At 39.7% G+C, this 24,551-nt stretch overlaps 1 pseudogene and 2 gene segments (V, D, J or C); all 3 read left to right on the forward strand.

The window, feature by feature from the left end:
• Nucleotides 1–9,552: 9,552 nt before the first annotated feature.
• LOC103735796 lies at nt 9,553–10,364 on the forward strand. The segment is given in 2 exon segments: nt 9,553–9,817; nt 9,964–10,364. Coding segments are annotated over 2 exon segments (453 nt in total).
• Nucleotides 10,365–16,770: 6,406 nt separating this feature from the next.
• Nucleotides 16,771–17,536, forward strand: LOC103735797. The segment is given in 2 exon segments: nt 16,771–17,072; nt 17,179–17,536. Coding segments are annotated over 2 exon segments (531 nt in total).
• Nucleotides 17,537–19,617: 2,081 nt separating this feature from the next.
• Nucleotides 19,618–19,931, forward strand: LOC103735792 (annotated as a pseudogene).
• Nucleotides 19,932–24,551: the final 4,620 nt, after the last annotated feature.

Below are 24,551 nucleotides of genomic sequence, written 5' to 3' on the forward strand. Positions count from 1 at the left end.
TAATCAACTTACCAAAATTTCCAAAGGACAATAATTGTGTTCTAGACCAACAACGTGTGGATATACACTGTGTTCTTTACTCTTCTTAAGAAGAAGCATCCTCTAATTCCATGAACAGCAATAAGTTATCAGTCAAAATGTTCAGAAAAACTATGTGGTGGGCACCTAATACTTTCACCTAACTATCAAGATGTCACCAAACTGAAAGGTCAGTTAACTGAGTTTTAGATAATAAAATATCTATAGCCTCATAAAACATAACAAGTAAATGATATATTTTGGAATAAACTACTAAAGTTCAAAAGAATTTATTATGGTTAGTGAAACTAAGTGGGTGAAAAACAGAGAAATTTTCAAAGCAAAATATCATCCAAATTTCAATCACTAACAACGTAACTACTTTCATTTATACCCCTTTTCTTTACTGCAATATTGAACTTACTCTTACCATGCTGTAGCAAGTTTTTTTATTTAGTTTAATTTTATATGTTAGAATGTTTTGCCTGCATGTATATAAGTGCATCCATGCATGCAATGCACATGGAGGCCAGGAGAGAGCACTAGATCCCCTGGAATTGGAGTTTCAGACAGTTGTTAGCCACCATGTGGGTGCTGGGAACAGAACCCTGGTCCTCTGCAAGAGCAGCCAGTTCTCTTAAGTGCTGAGCCATCTCTCCAATCCTATAGCAAACTTTTGTAATTTAATTTTAAGATCTATAATGTTCTATTGAACCAATATATTATTTATTACTAATCTTTATGTTTTAATATGAACACTTTCCTAGAAAAGAAGCTTTCCAAAGTCTTAAGATTAGATAGTTAGGTGATAGATAGATAGATGATGATAGATGATAGATAGATAGATAGATAGATAGATAGATGATAGATATATAGATAGATAGATGGTAAATCAATGAAATCCGGGTCATAGTTGCACATGCGTTAATCCCGGCACTTGGGACGCATAGGCAGACAAATCTCTGTGAGTTTCATTGATAGACGGTTGATAGATGCAATATTCAGAAGGAGGATTAGAAGAAAAATGAATATTGTCACTACATAAGATTAATCTATAACCGAATTCATGCTGAGACAATAAAGGATAACGCTAGCGGACACAGTGTAATCCTATTTTACTAAGGTGGGCAGACCTTTCACACAGTCTAAGAACATCAGTCACAGAAAGTTCTCTGCATAGCATTTCCGTAAACATAAAGACAGTTTGTAACTCACAATTGTGTGTGTGTGTGTGTGTGTGTGTGTAGGCTCACATTAAGGACTTCTGTCTCTTTGGTCACAGAAATCCTCATTTGGAAGGACACTGACCTAACTTGTTTGGGTTATTGAGACTGGTAGCCTTTCCCCCATCTGTGAAGATGATTGCAAAGACAATCCAAGTGGCGGGAGGAACCGCACCGTTCTGAGAAGGAAATACTGGCTGTGTGCATAACACTTTCTCTTTCATGTTTTCAGTTATTTTAATATTTTAAACTTATTTATTCTTTAAATTTTTCATATGTATGTACTATGTGTTTTGATCACATTCTACCTATTATCCTCTCTTGTCCTCCTCCCTCTTTCCTCAAACCCGTTCTTTTCCCAAACACATCACACTCCTACATTCCTGTCATTTTTATTGTGCCAACTGCATTTAATCAGAGTTGCGTTGATGGTCACGGGTGGGTGGTTATTTACTGGAACAAGAACACCTTAGCATTACCTTCACTGCGGAGGAAGACGTCTACCCTACCCCTCTTCCCAGAAGCAGTACCTGCCTATAGCATCTCAAATAGGGTCAGGGCCTCATGAACCTGTCCCTGTCCATGATGGAATGTTCAAAGACCCAATCTTGTGCAGGCCTTGTACATATAACCACCACTGTTGTGAGTTCAAGTGTGCAAGTCATGTCATGCCCGAAAGACAGCGTACTTTAAATTTATTATTATTTACAGTTTTGTATTTTGTTCTGCTGCTGTGTATCAATTTGTATCCTGCCAACAGAAGCTTCTGTGGCTGCCCGTTCTCTGTGCCTCCGCGCTCTCTACTCCTGTACTGACTTCCTACTGTTCGCTACAGCCCATCTGCTTTTCCGCATTCTCCTTTTAGTATTTCTGTTCCTCTTTCCTATTCCTTAGTCACTTCATTACTTAAAATTCAGCTCAAAAACAGCACATATTTTCTGTACAGCTGTCATTAACTCTGCTGGGGAAATAAGTGAAGTGCAGTGTCTGGGACTTTTGTTAAACCATTGTGCCTGTTAGTGCGGTTACCGTCCTGATAAATAGCAACAGGAAACAGAAATGTAAGTGAAGACACTCAGAAGAACTCACATAAAATGAAACAAACAGAAGGAAAAAACCCCACAAGACTAAGGAGAGATTCATCACCACAGATGTTCACAACACAACTAAGAAACATAAATATGTGACAGCACCCACCGCGACACCTCCGCAAGCTCCCACCTCAGTGCTGGACACCACAGATAAGGAGACGCCTTAATGCCGGACAAAGATTGCAGGGTCGTCTGAAGGGTATCGATGAGCACATACGAGACTCAAAGAAGCAAATGATCAAAGTAAGTGAATTAGCTAAGGACTGATTGGCCAAAAAGTTTTCAAGTGGCTGAAATGGAAACTTCCGTGAGGAATTCACAAACCTAGAGGAAAAATTCAGCAAGAGAACTGAGGCTCTTAGCATGAACCAAGCATAAGTGCTGGAAATGCAGGAATTAATAAGATAAAATACAGTGGAAAGCATCATTAACAGACCAGACCAGGAAGTCTAATGACCTTAGGAGACAGAAGACAGAGTCAAAACAGCAATGCAACCAGAAACGTGGAGAAAATAAATTAGTGAACACATCCAAAACTTCCAAGAGCTTCCAAGACACAGTCAAGAGGCCAAATGTAAGAATGCATAAGGCAGAAGAAGTTGAAATAAATTCTGAAAAGATAGACAGTTTATTAAATTAAAATATTGCAGTAACTTTTCCAAACCTAGAAAAGAATATAAGATACATTTGGAACCCCAAAAGACACAGCTAGAGACCAGAAAGGAATCTCTATGACATGGCATAGACCAGAGGTAAAAAAAGAAAGAGATAAAAAGCTGTAAGGAAAATCACCAGCTCACACTGAAAGCAGCAATATCAGAATAACAGTGGATCTCTCATAAACAAGGTTAAAGACCAGGAAAGCATGGGATGTCATATTTTAAGCACCCAAAGTACATACATATCAGCCAAGATTGCTACACTTGACAAAGTCACCTCTTCAAATTAATAGAAAAATCACAGTGCAAGTCAAGAACACATTTAAGGTCATTAATGTCTACCAAACCAGTATTGCAGAAAATTCCTAGGGGTATACCTCTTCAAATTAATAGAGAAAGAACAGTTCAAGTCAAGCACAAATTAAGGCAATTCACGACTACAAAACCAATAGTGCAGAAAATTCTTAGAGGAATATTATGTGACAGAGTCTCATGAACACAGAAAAGAGCACATTCCCTGAGGGGAAGAGGTGAAAGGACAAAACCAGGAAGGATCCATTATGTCCAAATCAGCAAATCTGGAATCTGTGGGGAAGAGGAGAGTACTAAGCCATCCAGTTAAAGACCCACCAAAAATAAGTAAATAAATAAATAAAAATAGATAAACATGGCAAATAATAAAACCCTTGCAACAATAACTTTAAATGAAAATGTCCTCGACTCACCAATTAGCATCCACAGGCTGACTGGATTAAAAATAATATCCAACTATCTGATTTCTCCTAGACAGACCCGAGAAACAAAGACATCCAAAAATTGAGTAAGGACATAAATCAGCATACCAAGTAAGTATAACCTTGGTATAGCAATCCTCATGTCTAATAAAGTAGATTTCAAGCCCATAGCCAGAAATATTCAGAACAGATAGTCACTAAGTATTAATCAAGGGAACAATTCATCATAAAGACATACCAGTTATAAATATATATGGACAGAAACTTTGCGCTCTCAATAGAACAAATACTAAAAGGCACAAAGTTTATGTATAATAATAGTTTAAGACTTCAGTGCATCATTCTGATTTTTCAGCTAGGCTCCCAAACTCAAAACCAACAAAGACATTTCAGAGCAAAGGAACTTTGCCAGTCCGCCACTCTTGTTTGGGCAGAAGAATTCCAGGCGGGCAAGTGGAGGCAATACATACCTGGAGGACTCATTGAAAGGAGCCCAAGGAAAGCTTGTTAGCACAGTCGTATTCTCCACTCTGAGAAATAAATGCCTGCCGTCTCCTCATAAACAGCAGAAATCAACAGGAGACTAATTTGTCAATACAATTTTTAAGATAACTTCTTATAAACATGAATTGCTTTTATTTGTTCTTGTAAAAAATTACCCCACCCGGATCCAGTACCATATGATTATAGTTTTAAATGACTTGGGGGTTTGAGGTGGACACCTGCCAGCCTAAGGAGAGGCAGCATAACTACACCTCATTAAAAAAAAAAAAAAAGCAGGGACTGGAGAGGTGGCTCAGTGGTTAAGAGCACTGTCTGCAGAGGACCTGGATTTGATTCCCAGCATTCACATGGCGGTTAGCAGCTGTTTGTAATTCCAGTTCCAGGGGATCCAATGCCCACTTCTGACCTCCACTGAGATTGCATGACATGTGCATTTGCACGCATGCAGGCAATACATTAATACACATAAAATAAAAATAATGACATATTCTTAAAAATCAATTTTAAGAAAGTGGAAGTTCATTCACAGACCGGAAAATTGTATTCGCAGTGTATATTTTTTGCTTTCTTTTCGGGGATTAGAGCCCTGCCACATTGCCTTGGCCGACCTCAAACTGTCTTTTTATTCTTTGAGAATTTCACACATGAATACTATGAAATATGATCATAGGTACACTCATTTTCCCCCCAACTCCTTCTGAATGTTCTCCAACCTCTCCTTTAACTTCATGTCTTTTTTGTTGTTGTTTCGACAACCCACTAAGTGTATTTAGTGCTGTCCATATGTGTATGTGTGGGGCCATGCACTGAAGATTAGGAAATGTACCAGTGGTCGTGCCATCAAAGAAGAGTGCTTAGCCATCACCCAGCACTATCAGCTGACAATGGCTCCTCAGTGATAGGTAAGACCTGCAGAACATCTCTCCCTTCAATGGAAAAATTTTGACTGGCTTATTCTCCTGCAGGTCTTGTGCAGGTAGCCACGGCTGTTCTGAGTTCAGGAGTGCACTGGCCTTGTCGTGCCCAGATGACAGCATTTCTCAGCACCTGCCCCATCCTCAGGCTCCTGCATTCACTCCACCCCCTCTTCTCTGATGTTCCCTAAGCCTTGGCAGGGGGTGGGATGATAAAGGTGTCCCATTTATGGCTGTCCACTCTGTGTCTTATTCTCAGCACTCTGTCCAGTTCTGTGTTTCTGCAAAATGAAGCTTCATTGACCAAGGCTGAAAGTAGCCCAGGTGTATGAGTATGAACATAAATATTTAGAGGGCAACTTTACAGCATGTTCTTTCAGCAAAACAACAGAAAACAAGTTTTATCCTATGGCCTATGTCCTTCCTAGTCATGGGCCTTTCTTTGATCAGGATTAGAGTATTAGAAATGAAATGTCCTCCTGTGTTCAGGCGGGAAATCATGCCACTATTGCATAAGTGAACAAAACTTGCCTGGGTGGTTGGTACTGTAGCATGCGGGGTCAAATGGTACTTAAGACCATTGATGTCTTTTCTCTCCCATAAGCCTATGTAGCACCTTCAGATGTTCTGAAAACTAGTCAGCAAGGAGGAAGCTTCCTGGCCAGCACACACACACACACACACACACACACACACACACACACACAAAACCATATGTGTGTGTGTGTTTCCAAGCACCATGTATCGAGAATGATATATTTTGACCAAATTGTTTTTAACATCTTTGTCAAAAATAAGGTAGTTGAAGTTTGTTGTTTTATGTCGGGTCCATTGGTCTATGTGTCTCTTTTGTGACAATAGAATTCCACATTTGATATTGCAACTCTGTACTATAACTTGAAATGAAATATGGCAACTCCTGCCTCACTAATTTTACTTAGGATTTATTTTAGATTGTTTTTCTGGGTATTTTTGATTTCATGATATTTAGGATTAGTTTTCTAGTCCTGTGAACAATGTCATCAGTACTTTGATAGAGATTTTATTGATCCAGCAGATTGCTGTCAGTGGTGCAGCCATTTTCTCAATATTAATTTTATAGATCTATAAGTATGTGGACTGGATATCTTTTTTTTGTCTTTTTGAGACAAGGTCTCCCTGTAGCCCCAGCTGTCCTGGAACTTGCTATGTACATCATGTTTAGCTGTCAGCTTGATGCACCTGGAAAGAGGCAACCACAGTTGGGGAATTTTCTCCATCTGATGGACTGGTGGACATGTCTATGAGGCATTTTCTTGATTGTTGAGTGATGTGGAGGACCCAACCCACTATGGGTGCTGTCATTCCTGGGTACGGAGTCCTAGGTTATATAAGAAAGTGGGCTGAGGGGCTGGAGAAATGACTCAGTGGTTAAGAGCACTGATTGTTCTTGTAGAGGACTTGGGTTTGGTTCCCAGCATCCAAATGACAGCTAACAACCATACTTAGCTCCAGTTCCAGGGGTCCTGACACCATCTTCTGGCTTCCTTGGCCTTGTACAATGTGGGTGCACTTACAAACATTCAGGTAAAACACTAACGCACATAAAATTAAATTAATTTTTTCATTACAAAGAAACATGTTGAGCACAGAGCAGAGGACTAAGGCAGTGAACAGCATTCTTCTGTGGTCTGTGCTTCCATTCCTGCCTCTAGGTTCTTGCCTTGAGTTCCACCCTGACTTCCCTGGATGTTGGATTATGACCTGGGAGTTGTACCTGAAGTCACCTTTTCCTCATCAAGTTGCTCTTTTGATCATGGTGCTTTTGCACAGCAACTGTAAACAAAACTGGAACAGTATTTAATGCCATCTTCAATTTCTTTTTTCACTTTTTAAGAAGGTTTTATTGTAGAAATGATTCATCCCATTGTTTATATTAATTCCTCATTTTGTATTCTTTAAAACTGATTTACTATTTTTTCCTTAGCATGTTCATTATGGTGTATAAACCAGTCTCATTTTTTATGTTGATTTTTATATCCTATGACATTGCTGAAAGTGTTCATCAGATAAATGAGACTTCCTGGTATAGTATTTATGGTCTTTAAGAATAATATAATCTGTGAATAGGGATAATTTGACTTCTTCCTGTGATATCTGTATATCTTTTATTTTTCTTACTTTATTGATTCAGTTAAGACTCGAAGAACTGGGGCTGGAGAGAAGACTCAGCGGTTATGAACACTGACTGTTCTTACAGAAGACCCGGGTTCGAATCCCAGCACCCACATGGCACCTAACAACTGTCTGTAACTCCAGTTCCAGAGGATCCAACAGCCTCTTCTGTCCTCCACAGGCATTGCACGACACGGGTGCACTTACCTACATGCAGGCAATACTTGCATACACAGAAAAATTATTAAAAAATAGATTCAATAAACTATATGAATGAGAGTGGAATGACATGCCAACTTTGTCTCTTTCCTAATTTTAGAGGAAATACTTCAGATTTTCATCATTTGATATAATAGTGGATAAAGTTTGGTCACAAACAGACTTTATTACTTACATTGAAGAATGTTCCTTCTACTAATAGTTTTTTCAAGTTTTTTTTTTAATATCATGAAGAGATGATAAATGTTGTCAAAGATATTTTCCTGAACCTATTGAAACGATAATGTGATTTCTGTCTCTAAATATGTTTGATATATTCTATTTTCTGATATGTATACATTGAACTATCCTTGTGTCCATGGAAAGAAACCAACTTGATGATAGTATATATTTTTATAGATATGTCTAAGAATTTATCCACTTCTAGATTTTTCAGTTTTTAAGAATATATGGTTTAAAAATATTCCTTAATATCCTCCTGGATGCCTCTAATTTCTCATGTGTCATCCTATTTCCATTTTTAACTTATTAATTCGTGTGAATGTCTTCCCCCTTTTTTGGTTAATTTGGCCAGGAGTTTTTCAGTTTTGTCTATTTTTTACATAGAGCTGCCTCCTTCTTGACTCATTCTTTTGTTTCTATAGTTTCCATTTCATCAATTTCTGCACTGATCCCATTGAATCTCCCATTGTACTATTGTACTATTTTTCTTTGTTCTGGTTCTTCTAGGATCTTAGGATGCACCACTATCAAAGGTTTATTTCTTGGCTCTAATCTGATAATGAAAATATTTATATGTATTCCTCTTAGGTCTACTGTTTAAAATTATTTTTAAATTTTTAAAGATTTTTCTGAGTTTTTTTTTTTTGTGTGTGTGTGTGTGCGTGGAGGAAGGCACAAGGGCTGTGGCATGTGTTTGTAGGTCAGAGGACACCTGGCAGGAGTCAGTTCTCTCCTTCCATCATGTGGGCTCTGGGGATGGAACTCAAGTTGTCAAGCTTAGCGACAGCACCTTTGCCTAGTAAACCATCTCACCTTCCCTAGAACTGCCTTTGTTCCCACGGTCCTGACGACTTGCCCTTTCACTTTCACTTCATTCTAAGATTTTAAAAATTTATTCAATGATTTTTTTCAGTGAGCCATTGACAACCAATTTCTGTCTTTGTGTAACTAGATAATTTCTGTATTTTCTCTTCCTATTGATTTCCAATTTTATTTTACCATGATTGGATTAGATGTAAGAATAATTCCAGTTCGTTTGTACTTGTTGACACAAAATTATGACCAATAATGTGATCTGTTTTAGAGAGGTCCATGTGCTACTGAGATGAACATTGACTCCACAGCTCTTGTGCCAAATGTTCTAGAAGATCTAAGGTACATTTCAAATCTGAAACTACTTTCCTTGTTTTTCAGCTTGAATTGTCTGTATAGAGACGAATGAGATTTTGGAAATACAGTGGTGAGTAACGATGCCTTCCAAAGATGAGTGAGAATTGAAATCACCAAGTGTTATACACCGGGACCCACCTGTCCTTTGTGTGATGAAGAGTCCATTTCTCAGAAGCACTGGAGTCACTTTAGGGGAGTCCCTTCTTGATGTACTAGAGCCCATTTATTATCACTATTTGTTTTGCAGTCTGTTTTCCTGGTAGGTTCTCCCTGGCCCCAGAAACTTCCCAGTTTGTACACCTTGGGATGGCTGATGTCTAAACCAGCCATTGTCTCTTGAGTATGTTGGGATGTGAGGGAGGCAGGTGGATCACAGAAACCTGTTACTGGAGGAACAGTCTCAATGCTTTCTAATCCTGCTCAGCTCTAAATACCTTGCAGGATTAACACAGCAGTCAGGAATGTCCCTGACATTCGAAATATTCATTCTAAGATCATAGCAAATAAGTGTAATTCAGTGCTATAGATAGATAATAATTATCTACTTTTTAACTCTAGGCTCTGTATTCTAAAGGACAAATACTAACTAAAGGCATTAGAGCAAACGCATGTAAAAGGTAATTCTAAAAGGAATCAACAGCTGGTTGAGCAGGATCTGTCCACAAGATGGCAGAGCATCTCTGCTGCTGCTGAACTTATGAAGCAACTTTTTGGTTTACTTCTCTAAGAGTAGGCTGCAGACAGGAGCTGCCTATGCTGATAGCTTAGGAGAACCCGCTGTCCTGTGGAGGTAGAAAGAGGTGACTTGACAGCAGAAGCATCTTGTCTGGCTGGTGGCCACAGTCCCAAGTGGTGCAATGAAGACACTGAAGGGAACTTTGTTCCTGTGCTTGTGGCTGCGGCTGGACTGTGAGTTGAAGGCTTCTGGGACATAAGTGCTCAGTAATGTTCACTGTTAAGTGTGAGGAGCAGACTGGCCTTCACCAGATTGTAAGACAAAAGCAAAGTCTGGAGGATGATGCCTGATGTTCTTCCTGATGCTTCCTTTTACACAGGTGTGAGCAGAGGAGAGCAACTGGAGCAGCATCCTTCTTTCCTGAATGTCCAGGAGGGAGACAGCTCTGTCATCAACTGCACCTACACAGACAGTGCCTCTTACTACTTTTACTGGTACAAGCAGGAGCCTGGGGCAGGTCTCCAGTTCCTTATAAATATTCCTCCCAATGTGGACAGAAAAGAAGATCAGAGACTCATTGTCCTATTGAATAAGAAGGACAAACATCTCTCCCTGCACATCACAGCTGCCCATCCTGGGGACTCAGCCACATACGTCTGTGCAGTAAGTGCACAGTGCTCCCCAGACACCTGCTGCCTGCACCCAAACCTGAGACCAGGACTGGAGACAGATATTAATTTCCACCCTAGAGGTCATGACTTTTCTGTATTGTATTCTTAATAGATGAACATTTTAAAATATCCTGAAATCCTGACTCAAAAAGATACACTGACAGTCAGAACATTCTGAATTAACTCTTGATGAGAGTGAGTTCTTAGATGTCAAGGCTTGAGAATCGACTTCCAGGGGTCATTCCTTCTTCTCAGTGCAATTTCTCCTTAGGAAGGGTTGGGGTTTCTTCCCCATGTCTCTGCTGGAATTTTGCTTTGTTGAGCTTGCATGGGACTTATTTGTGCTGTCACCATTGTCCTGAGTTTATATGAGTAAACTGACCAGCTGTCTGGAAGACTCTGTTTCCTTGTGGTCCTCCACCACCTCTGGCTCTTACAGTATCTCCACTCTTTCTTTTACAATGCTCACAAGGCTCAAGAGTCTTAAATCCTAAAGACACGTTGGAAGAATGTTATTTCAGGAAACAAACAATGCTCTTTTCATTAGTCAGGATGACATTATACAGTGTGCTTTGTTAGTGGTTTGGTAATAACTGTGGAATGCAATGCTGTTGATTAATTTGGAATTCAGAAATCTAAACACTCTTACACCTTACTGAGATTGTTGGCAAAGTCACCCAAACAGACCCCATACAAGGACATTATGACAGCCAATCCAATTCTCTGTCTCAAATACATGTACATGCCTATACTTACATCTAAACTCTCATTTGGTGAAATCGAGTTGGAAGCGACATGGCCCTGGTGCCAGGGTCAGATGCTGGAGATGAGGCATACCCTAGAGGGCCCTGTTTAGAAGAGGTTTCTTCATGTTTACTGGGTGGTTGGACGCTCACTGTCCCTTGTTCTCTTTGTGTGCCATGCTTTCTTTTCACTTGTGAGAAAGGGTGACAGTCAAAAACAGCAAAACCTCTTCAAAGGATCCTAAGAAACAAGAGAAGGATAAGCCAGAAGCATCAAACTGCACGGGCTTTGTATTTACATGGTAGAAGTAAAGAGTTTTGGTGCTCAGTGATGCAAAGTTGAGTTTGAAGTAGGTTAAGCATAGGGAATAGTTTAGCATCTTGATTTGGGTTATGCACACATTCCTCCTCTTTTAACAATGTGCTTGGCAATCTAAGACCCTCACCTGCATCCACTATGCACATACACCCCTCTTTTAACAATGCACCTAGCAAACCGGGACCCCCCACCTGCTTCAAGTGTATGTGTATGTGTGTGTTTATGTATGTGTGTGTGCATATCTATATCTATCCACCTATCTATATATAAATGAAAAGGGAAAATACATGAATTTGAGAGGGAGATGGGGGATATAGAAGGGGCACAGGAGGATTTGCAGTATTTGAGTCAGAGGTGGAAAAGAAATATACATACTGCTTACATATGAAATTCTCCAAACATTTTAAAATGTAATTTTTTCATAAATGTTCCCATTTTTATTTTTAATACATTTGTTAAATCTTATTCAATTTTTCATTAAAATTTTTGTTCAATGGCAAAAAAAACCTGAAGCTTTTGTCACCTTCTATCGACTCTTCCTTTAGGTAATAGCACTTAAGATTGGGGGTGTCTATATACCACAGCCTCACACTTCAAAATGCCAAAAATTCTTGCTAAAAGTGCCTCCTTCTGCCTTTAAATTAGCCAATCAGGTTTTGTTTGTGGGATTGTAACTCGACCAATGGGGAACAGTCAAGCTCTCTTTTATGGCATCTTAACAAGGAGTGCTTGCTACTTTGTTCTTCTGAGATTTACAACCTGCTGTTCAGAAAAAAGTTGCCTTGCCTAGATGCCTTCCATTGGAGTGAAGTTCTCTTATTTGAGGCTCCAAATTTGTTTCTATCTCTTATTTGTTTTTTGTTTGTTTGTTGTAGACATTGACTCCCATAGCCGAAGTCAGCCTGGAACTCACTATGTAGACCAGGCTGGCCTTGATCACACAGAGATACACCTGCCACCTCTTCCAAAGCGCTGGAATTAAAAGCCTGTGCCACCGGGGCCGGCATCCAAATTTATTTCTAAGAAATAAAAATGAAGAAAGGGAACTGGGTGACAGGATAAGGTGCGTCAAATGCTATGACAGATCAAAATAGAAAAAAAAGTGGAAGTGGAGTTATTGAACTGTACATTTGAAAAGTCAAAGTTGACGCTGGACTAAAGTTGTTTCAGTGCTGGTTGGAGGAATGAAACTCTGATTGTGGTGGTTTTAAGACAAAATAGACACTAGGGATTAGATGTAGAAGATTTCTAAATTAGAAGAAAAAAGGGACAAATTGATGGTCACATGTAAAAGAATGAAGTTATTCTTTTTTATGCAATACGTAAAAGGTAAGCAAGTCTAAATGAATCTTAGACTTGAAACGTTAAAAGCTATTAAACAGACATGAACAAACAGAAGGAGGGGATAATTCCTCATGACATGGGGTTGGACAAATCAATTTGGGCAAGCAAAATGTTCATGCTTTAAAATACATAATCAATGACACAGAAAGGAATCCAAAATGGGAGAAATATTTATAAATCATTTATATAACACAACTCCAACCATAATGCAAAGCAGCTCCATACCTCAGTGATAAAACTGCAAATGGGCTAGAGAGATGGCTCAGCAGTTAAGAACACTGGGTGTTCTTGCAGAAGACCCAGGTTCAAATCCCAGCACCCACATGGCAGCTAACAACTTTCTGTAACTCCAGTTCCAGGGGATCTGACAGCCTCTTCTGTCCTCTGCGGGCACGGCACAACACGGGTACATTTACCTACATGCAGGCATAACACTAATACACATAAAATAAAAATAATAAGTAAAACATTTTAAAAAATGCAAACAAACCAGTTTAAAGGTGGGCAAAGATGTGGACAGATGCCAAGGATGGTGTGGAAGCATCCAATAAGCACCCAAAAGGACACTGGACATTATCAGGGTTTACAAAACGATCAAAATTTCAGTGGGATGCACTTCACTCTGTTGAAATAGGTAGTATAAAACAGAGTAAATAAAAACAGAGTAGTAACATAACAAGCATTATCCAAAGTGTGTAGAAATTATCATCCCTGTGCCTTGCTCATGGGATGGAAAAACACTGCAGCTACCTTGGGAAACATGATTCCTCTCCCACTACAATACTAACGAGGAATGAAAATGCATACCACATAAAAAGTACAGACAAGTGTTTATGCCTGCGTTATTCACAGCAGCTTAAAGTGGAAACTACCCAGGAGCTATCTCTTGATGAATGGAGAAATGCAACCTATCCAGTCAACGGAATGCGAATCATCAGTGTAAAGAAATGCCATTCTGATTCATGCTACAAACTGATGAACTTTGAAATACATGAAAAGAAGTGAGAAATGCCCCCTACTATGTACCATATACAATGCATGGTTGTGTCTGTGTCGTATCTAGTACAGGTAACTCTAAAACGAAGTGAACTTCTCTGTGTGCATAGATGTCTAGGTTTCAGGTAGCGAGAGTGGGAGGGGGTGGGTGGAAGAAACTGTTTCTGGGTATGGAGTTTATTTTAAGGGGTGAGGAAATTTGTTAAAAGAGATGCGACGATCTATGAATTGTTCTGTGAGTACACTAATGAGATTGAACTGTAAGCTTTGACTGAATTGTACAATATATGAACTGCATTTCAATAGAAATTTTTATAATACAAAGCTCTAATGGATGAAAAACAGTCTATTCTAAGTCTGAAAGTAGCTATAAAGGAAAATATCCCTGAAGCTTTACCTTCCTGTCTTATGAGATTCTGCCCACCTCTATGTCTGTCATTTTGCTGAACCCTCACTGTCTCCTGCCTAGAGCTTTTCACAGCCTGTTCACTAGTCCTCCACCTTCCATGCTGGAATGCAATCTGTGCTGTGTTGTGCAAACAGTGGCCATTCGTCTTTCTAAAATATAAAAGAAAGGAGAATGTGATGTTTGCTCAAATCAAAGAAACAGCAGCAGGAGCAGCAGCAAAACCATCTGCCCACCATCAATCCAATCATTTTCCATTTCATTCAGGATAAAAAAAAAATCAAAGCTCTCAGGCTGGAGAGATAGCTGTCGTCAAAGCACTTCCCACACCTGACCTTGGTCCCGCAGAGATCATAAAAAAAAAGGCTGTTGGGACACAGGCTTGTAACCCTAGTTTGTAGGGTGCGGGGATAAGAGGAGGCAGAGACAGAAGGGTTCTGGCGGTTGTTGGTTAGTCAGCACAGCCTACTTAGCAAGCTTCAGACCAATGACCGACTCTATCTAAAAAGAAAAATGGTGGATATGACTGGGGAAGAATAGGCAAAGTCCTTCTCTGGCATTCGTACACACGTGTACATAGTAGTACACATACACATATGTGCACCTGCACACACATGCACACACCGAGAAATAAAACTCTTACACCAACTTAAACACTTTGTGTGGTGTGGGAACTGTGTGTAAGAATGCCTGTTTATTCCATTCATCCTTTCTCCTGGACCTTTTCAGTTGATGCTTTTCTGTTCCTAGAACATGATTCCCCAGAATGCGCAAGCACATCTTTTCAAATTTTGCTCACATTGTCCTCAATGAGGTCTCCCCTAACCACCACATATCATGGTGGCTATTTTTTAGTGTCCATCATAAACTTTTCATCTGCATATGGAACTTGTACTCTTCCTGGAAATCAGTGGATGCATTTCTTAGAATATTATTAGAATTCTTTTAAATTTGTGTGTGGGGGGTGTGAGTGCATGTTCATATGAACGTGGACAGGCATTTGTCATGGCATGTGTGGAGGTCAGAGGACAACCTCTAGTACTGGTGTTTGCCATCCACCTTGTTTGACACAGGGTCTCTTTTTCTCTACCATGCACTCCAGGCTAAGTGCCCTGAACTTCCTGGGACTCAGGTCTCCTGTTTCTACCTCCATGTAGTTCTAGGAGCACGGGGATTACAGACACATGATTTACATAGGTTCTGAGGATCCAAACTCAGGTCCTTGTGCTTCTGTGGCAGTAGATTAGTGCTTGGTGCTAATAAATACTAACCCATTCTTAAATGAGAACATTAGACTTCTAATTTACATGTGTTTGGGATGGCATTACCATTCAACTATGAGGTGGTGATTATATCAGTATGGAGAACTGGAGGGCTCATTTTCTTTCAGTTACAAGAAAACTGCACTTTTCCTAGGATCTGCCAATATTGTGCCCTTTCATTGACTTTGCATGTGCTAGGTATGGTCAGTACCCAGAAACTGTAAAAGGAATCAGTACTTCAGTAACCTGAAAGCCAGCATGAATTTCAGGTCATTGTTTAATTTTGATATGTTCCCATCTTCAGTCTCTAACGTGATTCCATCTCCATCTGACTTCTGGATGTCTGTGTAAATCTGACCGCTCTAGATGATCTTTACTCTTCTTCCGCCTGTGGATTTTAGTTTATTCCCTTTTATACTGTTGTTGCTCTTTTAGTTAGAGGGAAATTTGAAAGAGACAGGAAACTTTTTCTATAATTTATCTATCTATCTGTCTATCTATCTATCATCTATCTATCAATCAATCTATCTATCATCTGTCTATCATCTATCTATCTTCTATCTAATCTATCATCTATATCTATCAACGATCTATCAATCAATCAATCAATCAATCAATCAATCTATATCTATCATCTATCATCTGTCTATCATCTATCATCAGTACACACACACACACACACACACACACACACACACACACACACAAAGGAATTAAAGTCCACAGTCATAGACTAAACTTTTACAAATGGGTAGCACTGGTAATCCTTCCCAAGAAAGATAATCTCTACAGGAAGGAAAGGTAAATGAAGAACCAAGGAAAGAACTCCATTCTTTCCTGAAGTCTTCTGACTTCGTCAAAGCTTTCCAGAGGAAAAGGCAAACCTTTCATGTCAAGGTTTCTGATTCTTTTCTTAGAGGACAGTAATTCCTTTGGATGTGAATGGTTCGGTTCAGTAGTTATAGCTACTCTAGCTCTAGGAGTAGAACCTTCCCATCTAGAGTTAGAACTTGGTAGCACAGAGACACTACTCACTTTATGGTCCCTTTCTTTCCCTCTCTGATGCACAGGATCCACCAAGGGAGATATCTCTACCATCATGCGTCACCACCAGGGCCGTATTGACCATTCAAACTCAGCCCGAGGCATCAGATCTCATTCTAAAGATACATGGACTGGGATCTGAAGTCTGATGTACATTTCATAGACTGGTTTCTAAATGAAATAACCTATTATTTTATTAATTATAAGCCATCCAATTTCGAGTGGACTCTACGCCTAATATGCCACCATGTATTTGGAAAAGAAACAACATGTTTTGTGAGTTTTGATATGATCTGCAAAACAGAAGGAGCTCACCAGGGGAGCAGGCTGAGGACACTCAGAACCTTGAGTTCCTCGTCTGGCCTCCAGAGGGCGGTGCTGCACTCGTTAGAGATTTTACTTCCAGTGAAGGTCTTCATCATCTATTCATTTCTCATGCTTGCAATTGGCTGACTTTTTAGCAGAGACAAGTGGCAAAAATCAAAAACCTTCCAGATTCATCGAGCATCTTCTATGCGTCTATCTGAGCAAGAGACTTGTCCAGCTGAACTTACTCCACATCTCCCATTGTCACGCTCTTGCTTCCTTCAGCCCCTTTCCTGCCTGTTCCGGGAAGACCTTCCACAACAGAGCCCGCAGCCTTTCCAGCTCTCAGCCATGCACCTGCTGCTCCTCCCTGTGCTGGGGATGCATTTTATGCTGCGTAAGTACAGCTTCCCTGTGGTCTCCGCAGCCTCCGATTCTGTAGAAATGCTGACTGTCTGTAGAGAGGTCTGCACAGGAGTTACTGACCAAACATTCCTTTGCAGGAGACGCCGGAGCCCAGTCAGTGACTCAGCCTGATGCCCATGTCACTGTCTCTGAAGCAGCAGCTCTGGAGTTGAGATGCACCTATTCCTATGGTGGAACACCGTATCTCTTCTGGTACGTCCAGTATCCCAGCCAGAGCCCCCAGCTTCTCCTTAAGTACTTTTCAGGAGACTCCTTGGTTCAAGGCGTGAAAGGCTTTCAGGCTGAGTTTAAGAAGACCAACTCTTCCTTCCACCTGAGGAAAGCCTCTGTGCATTGGAGCGACTCTGCTATGTACTTCTGTGCTTTGAGTGACACAGTGTCTGAGGCTGCAGGGGGAGCTGAACACAAACACCCATGACGGTTGAGTTCTCAGACTCGAAGGTGATGCCTTATTATTTAGAAGCACTTGTCACAAAGGGATGAGGACCTCTTCCCCAGAACCCACATAAGGTTGGCTACAGTAGCATGGGAATCTAATCCCACTGCTTCTAGGATATGATTGGAGGCAGCCACAAGAGAATAGACCCCTGGGATGCTCACAGGGCAGTGAGCATAAAGTATACACCTCAGACACTCCTTGTGGTCTTTGAAGGATCTCTTTCTACTTCATGACAAATGAGGGTAGGAATTAGAGATCTGCCAGGCATCCTTACACATTTCCTCATTTCCTACTGAAATATCATCCACCTGATGACTTTAGTTTCAGATACAGTTTGCTTACTGCCAGAATTATCTAATGCTCAGTTGGTAGTGCTGTAGAATGGAGGAGTCAGGGTTGTTACCCATGATAATCATGTACACAGAATTTGACTTGAGGTTGACTGCACTAAAGGCTGAATGTGTGAGCTGAGACCTGACATGAGTAGCTGGACTTTTGTTTATCATTTTATCTCTTGACTATCACAGAAAGCAAAAGGTATATTCTTTATGTTTTTGCCCCTTTAAGCTTGCTGTCTTCTCTGGTGAGCTTTTCATTATGACTTTCCTAGAAATTCTGTTTCTGGAACTAAATGTGCTGATCAAAATTTATCAAAACAGTTTGCCTGGGTTTAAGTTATTCTGTTTAGGAAAGTTAAGTTACTTTTGTATTGTTAGTAAATACAAGAATTGACCAGAACCATGAAAAAGATGTTTAAATCTGTTACATTAGTTATAGCAACCATTTAAGAATAGTGTAGAGACATCTTTGTTTGATTAATTACCATCTTGGGTTGCTATCTGAAGATGGAAACCACAAGATCTGTAAAACAGACATGTTCTTAGATTCCAAGAATGCATCCTTGATGCCAGGCAGTTCCTGCTGACAGAAGTATAGATTCCATTCAGATTGCTAAACAAAATGATGATACTCTCTAAAGCCAGATTGACATAGAGCTTGTATCTAAGTATCTGATGCTCTGAAAATGAAAGGTAAAACCTCTTCTAAAGGTTTTGCCTACTAGCATCAAGATCAAAAGGAGCCTGGGGGAAGGTGGGTCTCTTGGCTAGTCAGTGGCTACCAGCACTGACCTATTCATTTGTTTGATGCTTGGCGATTTATAGTTGACCAAGGAATTTGGCATCATGAGATTGCTGAAGTCCTTAAAGGAGTCTTCAGACTTCAAAGGCTTTCCATCTCAGAGCTCCCGGACAACTGTCTTGATATGTGGATCTTGCACACGCTCCTTAGAAGGAATTTATATAAGGGAGATGGACTGCTCTAGATTGAGCTATTCAAATGAGAAGGTGTCAGATGCCCTGGAAGAGGACTGGCAGGCAATTGTGAGCCACTGGATGTGTGTGCTGGGAACAGAGCCCAGGTCTTCTAAAGACCAGCAAAGACTTCCGCTATATCTTCTGTGTAAAAGCATATACTTCCTAAATGGTAACTTCTTAAAGAAACAGAATAATGAAAATGATTTTCTCTGCAAATGCACAGCTTGTTTGAAACTGCTTGCACATGTAGGCTTTTATACAAAGCAACTGCACTTAAAATTTTTGCTTTTATACAAAGCTACTGCATTTAAAATTTTTGTTTTTATACAAAGCTACTGCATTTAAAATTTTTGCTTTCCTAGGAAGGTTTCATTCACATTTGGGTGGTTTTTCATCCCAAACACTGGTGATGACACCACAGGAGAGTGGCAGAATCGAAAATATATAAATGAATCATGAACAGTAAAGTATGGAAAAAGTAGTGTGTTATAAGGGGATATAAGTAATTTCTATTTTGATTGACAGCAGAAGCTATCTTCACTGGACTGGATTTCTTTAGCTCCCTTGCTGAACAATAGACATTGTCACCCATGAAACAGAAGAAGATTAAAACTTTGCCCTCAATTTCAGAGGATAAAAAACAAAAAAACATAGTGTAGCGAGACAGTGGGACTTCCGGTCCGGTTTCGGCGCACAGTGATCGCGGTGTTGGCTTCGGCGCACAGTGATCGCGGTGTTGGCGAACGGAGAGCGAATTAAGGATGGGTGATGTTGAGAAAGGCAAGATTTTTGTTCAGAAGTGTGCCCAATGTCACACCGTGGAAAAGAGGCAGGCACAAGACTGGACCAAATCTCCACGTTCTGTTTGGGAGGAAGAGAGGTCAGGCTGCTGGATTCTCTTACACAGATGCCAAAAAGAACAAAGGCATCACCTGGGGAGAGGACACAGTGATGGAGTACCTGGGGAATCCCAAAAAAGTACATCCCTGGAACAAAAATGATCTTCGCCGGGATTAAGAAGAAGGGAGAGAGGGTGGACCTAATAGCGTCTTTTAAAAAGGCAACTAATGAATAGTAGCCGATGCCTTACTTTTTACAGAACAGATGTCTCATGGCTTTTAATGCACCATACTTTAATTCATACACCAGGATTCAGATCATGAATGGCTACCTGTTTTTGTTGGACAGTCCTGATTTAAATAAGATTGACTTGTAAAGAGAATATCTTAAAAAAGACTCCACTTCCATAAATATCACTGCTATCCCTTTCTAAGGAGATGATTGGATTTAATTAGCAATTTACAATTTTTCACAAAAATGGAGAATGCTTCCTCAAAACCTATTGAAGACTGGTTTTATACTCAGATTTATATAACTGGTTACAAGCATATGTTTTAACCCTCAGGGAAATTCTCTTCAGTGTCTCAGAACTGGGCAAGACTCACCTTTCTTTGCATTTGTATTCCCTTGCCTGTTATAGGCAGTGCTTAATGGTAAGGAAGCAGCTGTCTGTATTATATTGTTCTTACTCTGCCAATTTAATTAGATTTCCCTATATCAAAAGATGCTGCCTTTTACTACCAAAAGGCATTTTAGTGCGGTTTTTATATAACATCAAATAAAGGATATTTAACACTTCTCAAAAGAAAGAATAGTGTAGAAAATGAGTGAAGAATTTGAGTTCATCGTTATTTTTTTCAAAGACTCCCTCACAGTTATAAAAGTAGTATGTTATTTTTTGACATCTTAACTTCTTCCCATCTCCTTGAGAATTTGTAGTCTGATCCTTCTGTATTTTCTCACTACTCACTGCCTTCCCTCTGGTCTTCTATCATTTCACTGACAAAAATTTACTGTCAAATTCACATGAACTCTTCTGGTTAACACTGGTTGCCCTGGTGAGAATACCGATGAGAGTTGCAGTGACTATTGGGGCTCACTGGATCCTGTGCAAATGTTTTTCATTCCTTGTAATTGAAAAAATTGCAGAAGAAACTTTTATGTTCGTCTACGAATATCCCGGGAGAAGGGCTATCCTGGGAATATCATACAGAGAAGGGAAGGAAGAAGTTTCTTAGCTGCTGCTTGGCTGATAAACAGAAGTAAGAAAATAGGTTTGAACACTTGAAGCCAAAAGACCAAGTCAACTGTGGCCAGCGTGGCACCTTTTCCATTACAGAAAAAAATGATCAGCAGCATTTTTGAGGACACAGTGAGATGGAAAATGTCCTTGAGTGACTGCTGGAGGGTCATAAGGAAGACTGAGGGGTCAGTAGAGACAAATTTCTGAAGCAGAACTGATGGCTCATTTGATCGCTCCCTTCTCCCCTCTCGTCTGGTTTTGGACCACCCTCTTCTGCCTTGGGAAGGTGGCTAATTTCCTAAGTGTCAAAGTCTTTAGCTCTATCACATTTTGAAAGGACAGTGATGGTTTCTTTACGGAAATTGTTACACAATGGAAAATTGCCAGTTTGTTTTGATCATGAAATCAAGCTGAGTATTCATGAAAAATAAGTCCCGACACCCAGGCCTCCAAAGCATCTGAGAGTACTTCCCGGTCCTCCAGCCCCAACTCTTCCTAAGAAGCAGACAAATATCTCTTTTGTTAGTTCAGTTGTCCTTTATTTCTTCTGTTGTTAATTATGGGTCATTTCATATGATTATGTGAATTTTATGAAACATTTCAAAATTAGAAATTAACCATTAATGATCCTTACTTTTCAGAATCCTAACTTCATGTAATTGACTGTCTTTCCACACGTCCCTTGCAGGCTCTCCTGGGCTAACTGGGATGGAAGGCAGACTGAAGCTTGGGTCACCAGGCCAGCCACTGCAGAGACAATGCTGTCAGAAATCTCTGTGACGTAGCTGCTGCCTCAGAGCCCGTGACTAATCCTGGCATGATTGTCTGAAGCACAGTGTACCCCTCTGCTTTGCTCTGATTCGAGTTTCCCTCCCTGAATGCTTGTTCTCTATGCAGCCTGATTTTATTTAGTTCATCTCCATGACTTAAGATTCAGCCCACCTCACTGCTGCCAACCACAGTAACATCCAAGAGTTGACACCAGAATCTCACGAGTGAATTTTCTCCCTTGCTTGTGCCGTTTTCTTTACAGGAGTCAACCTATCAGCTGCTGGTGGAGCCTGGCAGTGGTGGCTGCCCGTATTTCTGCTGCCTCTGAGCTTCGGGTGTCAGTGAGAAATTTTGTCTTCAAGTAAACTAAGTGGATGGTTCCTGACGAATGACACCCAAGGTTGACCTCTGGCCCCCACATGTACATTACACGTGTTCACATTCCTCCATGTACACACACACACACACACACACACACACACACACACACAAGACAGTATCTGAGGGACAACATCCAAGTTTGTCTCTATATGTACACATACACAAGTGCATGCATACTTCCATGTACATTTGTACCTGCACACAGATGAGCACGAACACACGCACATATACAGAAAAATGCTTTAAATTAGAACACAAAGGGAATTTATCTGAAAATTGTAATATTGAGGGATTTTTCTTCCATGTAATCTTGTTAATCTCTTAATTTTAATTTTCTTTGAAATGAAAAGGCAGTGGTATTTGTAAGCAATCTAAACGCATAACTTCTGTTACCCCAAGAAATTTTCAGAGTCATTTCAAGCAGCTCACCTTCTGGAGACAAAACGTTTTCTATTTCTATTACTAGATAATATTTAGCTTCAAATCCAAGGGGTTATACACAGGTGTTATTTTGTTTCTGGTCCATTTCACATGGCATGCTTTTGAAATTTACTCGTGTTCAGATAGATGCACATCATCATCCACTAGTAACCTCATATATGAATACAGAGCTGTTTTGTCTATTTCACTGTCTACCCCTGACGAGGCATGGGATCCTTTAGGGATCAGATCTTTGATGCAATAGTTAAGGGTTCAAGGTACAGGCTGACCCAGATTTTCATAACCTGTTCACTCAGAGATAATGTCTCTAAAACTGTCAAAACACATACCCTAAATGTCTTCGTTAAAATGCCTGTTTCTGCTTATTATGCTATTTAACATGCCACTGTTTTTGCCAGTGAATCCAGCGTATGGCGATTCCTCTGCTACATATCCCGAAACTTCATATATTGATCAAGTTGTGGATAAATGAATGGCAGTTTCCTCTCTCTTGGCCTTCAACTCAAGTGGTAGCTGACAACAGCTGTCATTTGCTTCTTGACAAGATTTGTTTGTGCTTTCAACTGAGACTAATTTAGCTAGCACATATCTCCACTGAAAATGATTTAACACTAATTGTACTTACAGTAAATAATTGTACATGTGTATTGTGTTATATACAGGATACAATTTTTATAGAATTGTTCCTGCAATCTCTGAAGATCGATATAATATAATTTTAGTCTTTTGGTAGTCCAAAAAATGGAAGATTTGGTAATATTTTACAATGAACAACGAAGCTTAAAATATCTAGTCTTGTTAGGAAACTAAAAGGAGAAATTTCACTCATCTGTAGGTTGATATTGAGTGCACAATACATCAAATGCCAACTTTCTCTCTTCCCAGCACTTTAACGATGTTGTTAGGATAATCAGACCCTCAGATCCTACTCTCTTACTTGTCTGAGGTAAGCTGCTGGACTTCTTTTGGAGCAGGAACTTCTGTCTGAAGAATTTTAGGTCACATAAAGAGGTAGGCAATAGATTGGCTATTTAATTGGCTAAAATAAGCTCCAAATAATTTAGCTTTGAATCTGCTGTATTTTAATTCTCCACAGTCACTGAGATGTGCTTTATCAACCTTAAATGTTTAGCACAGGTGTAATGTTTTTCCATGGACTTTTATTCATGATTCTTCTTGTTGGCCCAAAGGTCACATTTTGTGCATACAGCAAATATTGCATCGTGTTCTCTGGTCCTAGGAAGACTTATTTCTTGTATTTGATATAGAAAAGACTGAATGGGTCGGAAGGTAGTCTTTAGAAGAGAGAAATATTAAGGAAGACACTATTGAAGAAATGCCTGGATCATATCAATCTGTTAGCCATCATGATCTGGGCCTGACATCTCTTTGTCTCATCCCCTGTATCTGACATAACATTACATGTGACATATAATAGGACTATTATACCTAAGGTCAAAATAATCAAGAGCATTACATGACCTAAAGAGATAAAGACAGAGATGAAGGAAGAATGCCTCTTAATCAACTCCAAATGTTACTCAGGCATTAGTTGTCTCTCAGGATTTGAGATTTTGACCTTAGGAATTTTAACAAACTTTATGTTTAACTCAGTTATATTTATGTTACCTTCTTTTACCTTTCAACTTCCGTAATCTATTTACAACACACCTGAGCCTTTTAATTTTGTCCTGACCTATTTCTGTTTTGGAACAATCTTTTACCTTAGGACAGAAATCTTGTTTTACCATATAAAATCCTTCTCATTCAAAAACATTTCCCCTCTTTGTTAGCCTTCTTTACCCAAATTGCACTTTGAATCCATAATTGTAGATCTCTTTATCTTACTTGGTATTTCTTTTTTGTCTTATGTTAGGTTATAAAATCCTGAAAACGCCTTTTTAAATAAAACAACTACATTTTATATGAAACTTCATGAAACTGAACTGAAACAGAAATTGTGTACATTGTATCTCAAATATCTAACAGTCCTGTGTACAGGTAAAACATCTTAAACCT

This window comes from Nannospalax galili, unplaced genomic scaffold, assembly GCF_000622305.1.
Source record: "Nannospalax galili isolate Female #2095 unplaced genomic scaffold, S.galili_v1.0 scaffold977, whole genome shotgun sequence".
In the NCBI taxonomy this organism is placed as follows: domain Eukaryota; kingdom Metazoa; phylum Chordata; class Mammalia; order Rodentia; family Spalacidae; genus Nannospalax; species Nannospalax galili.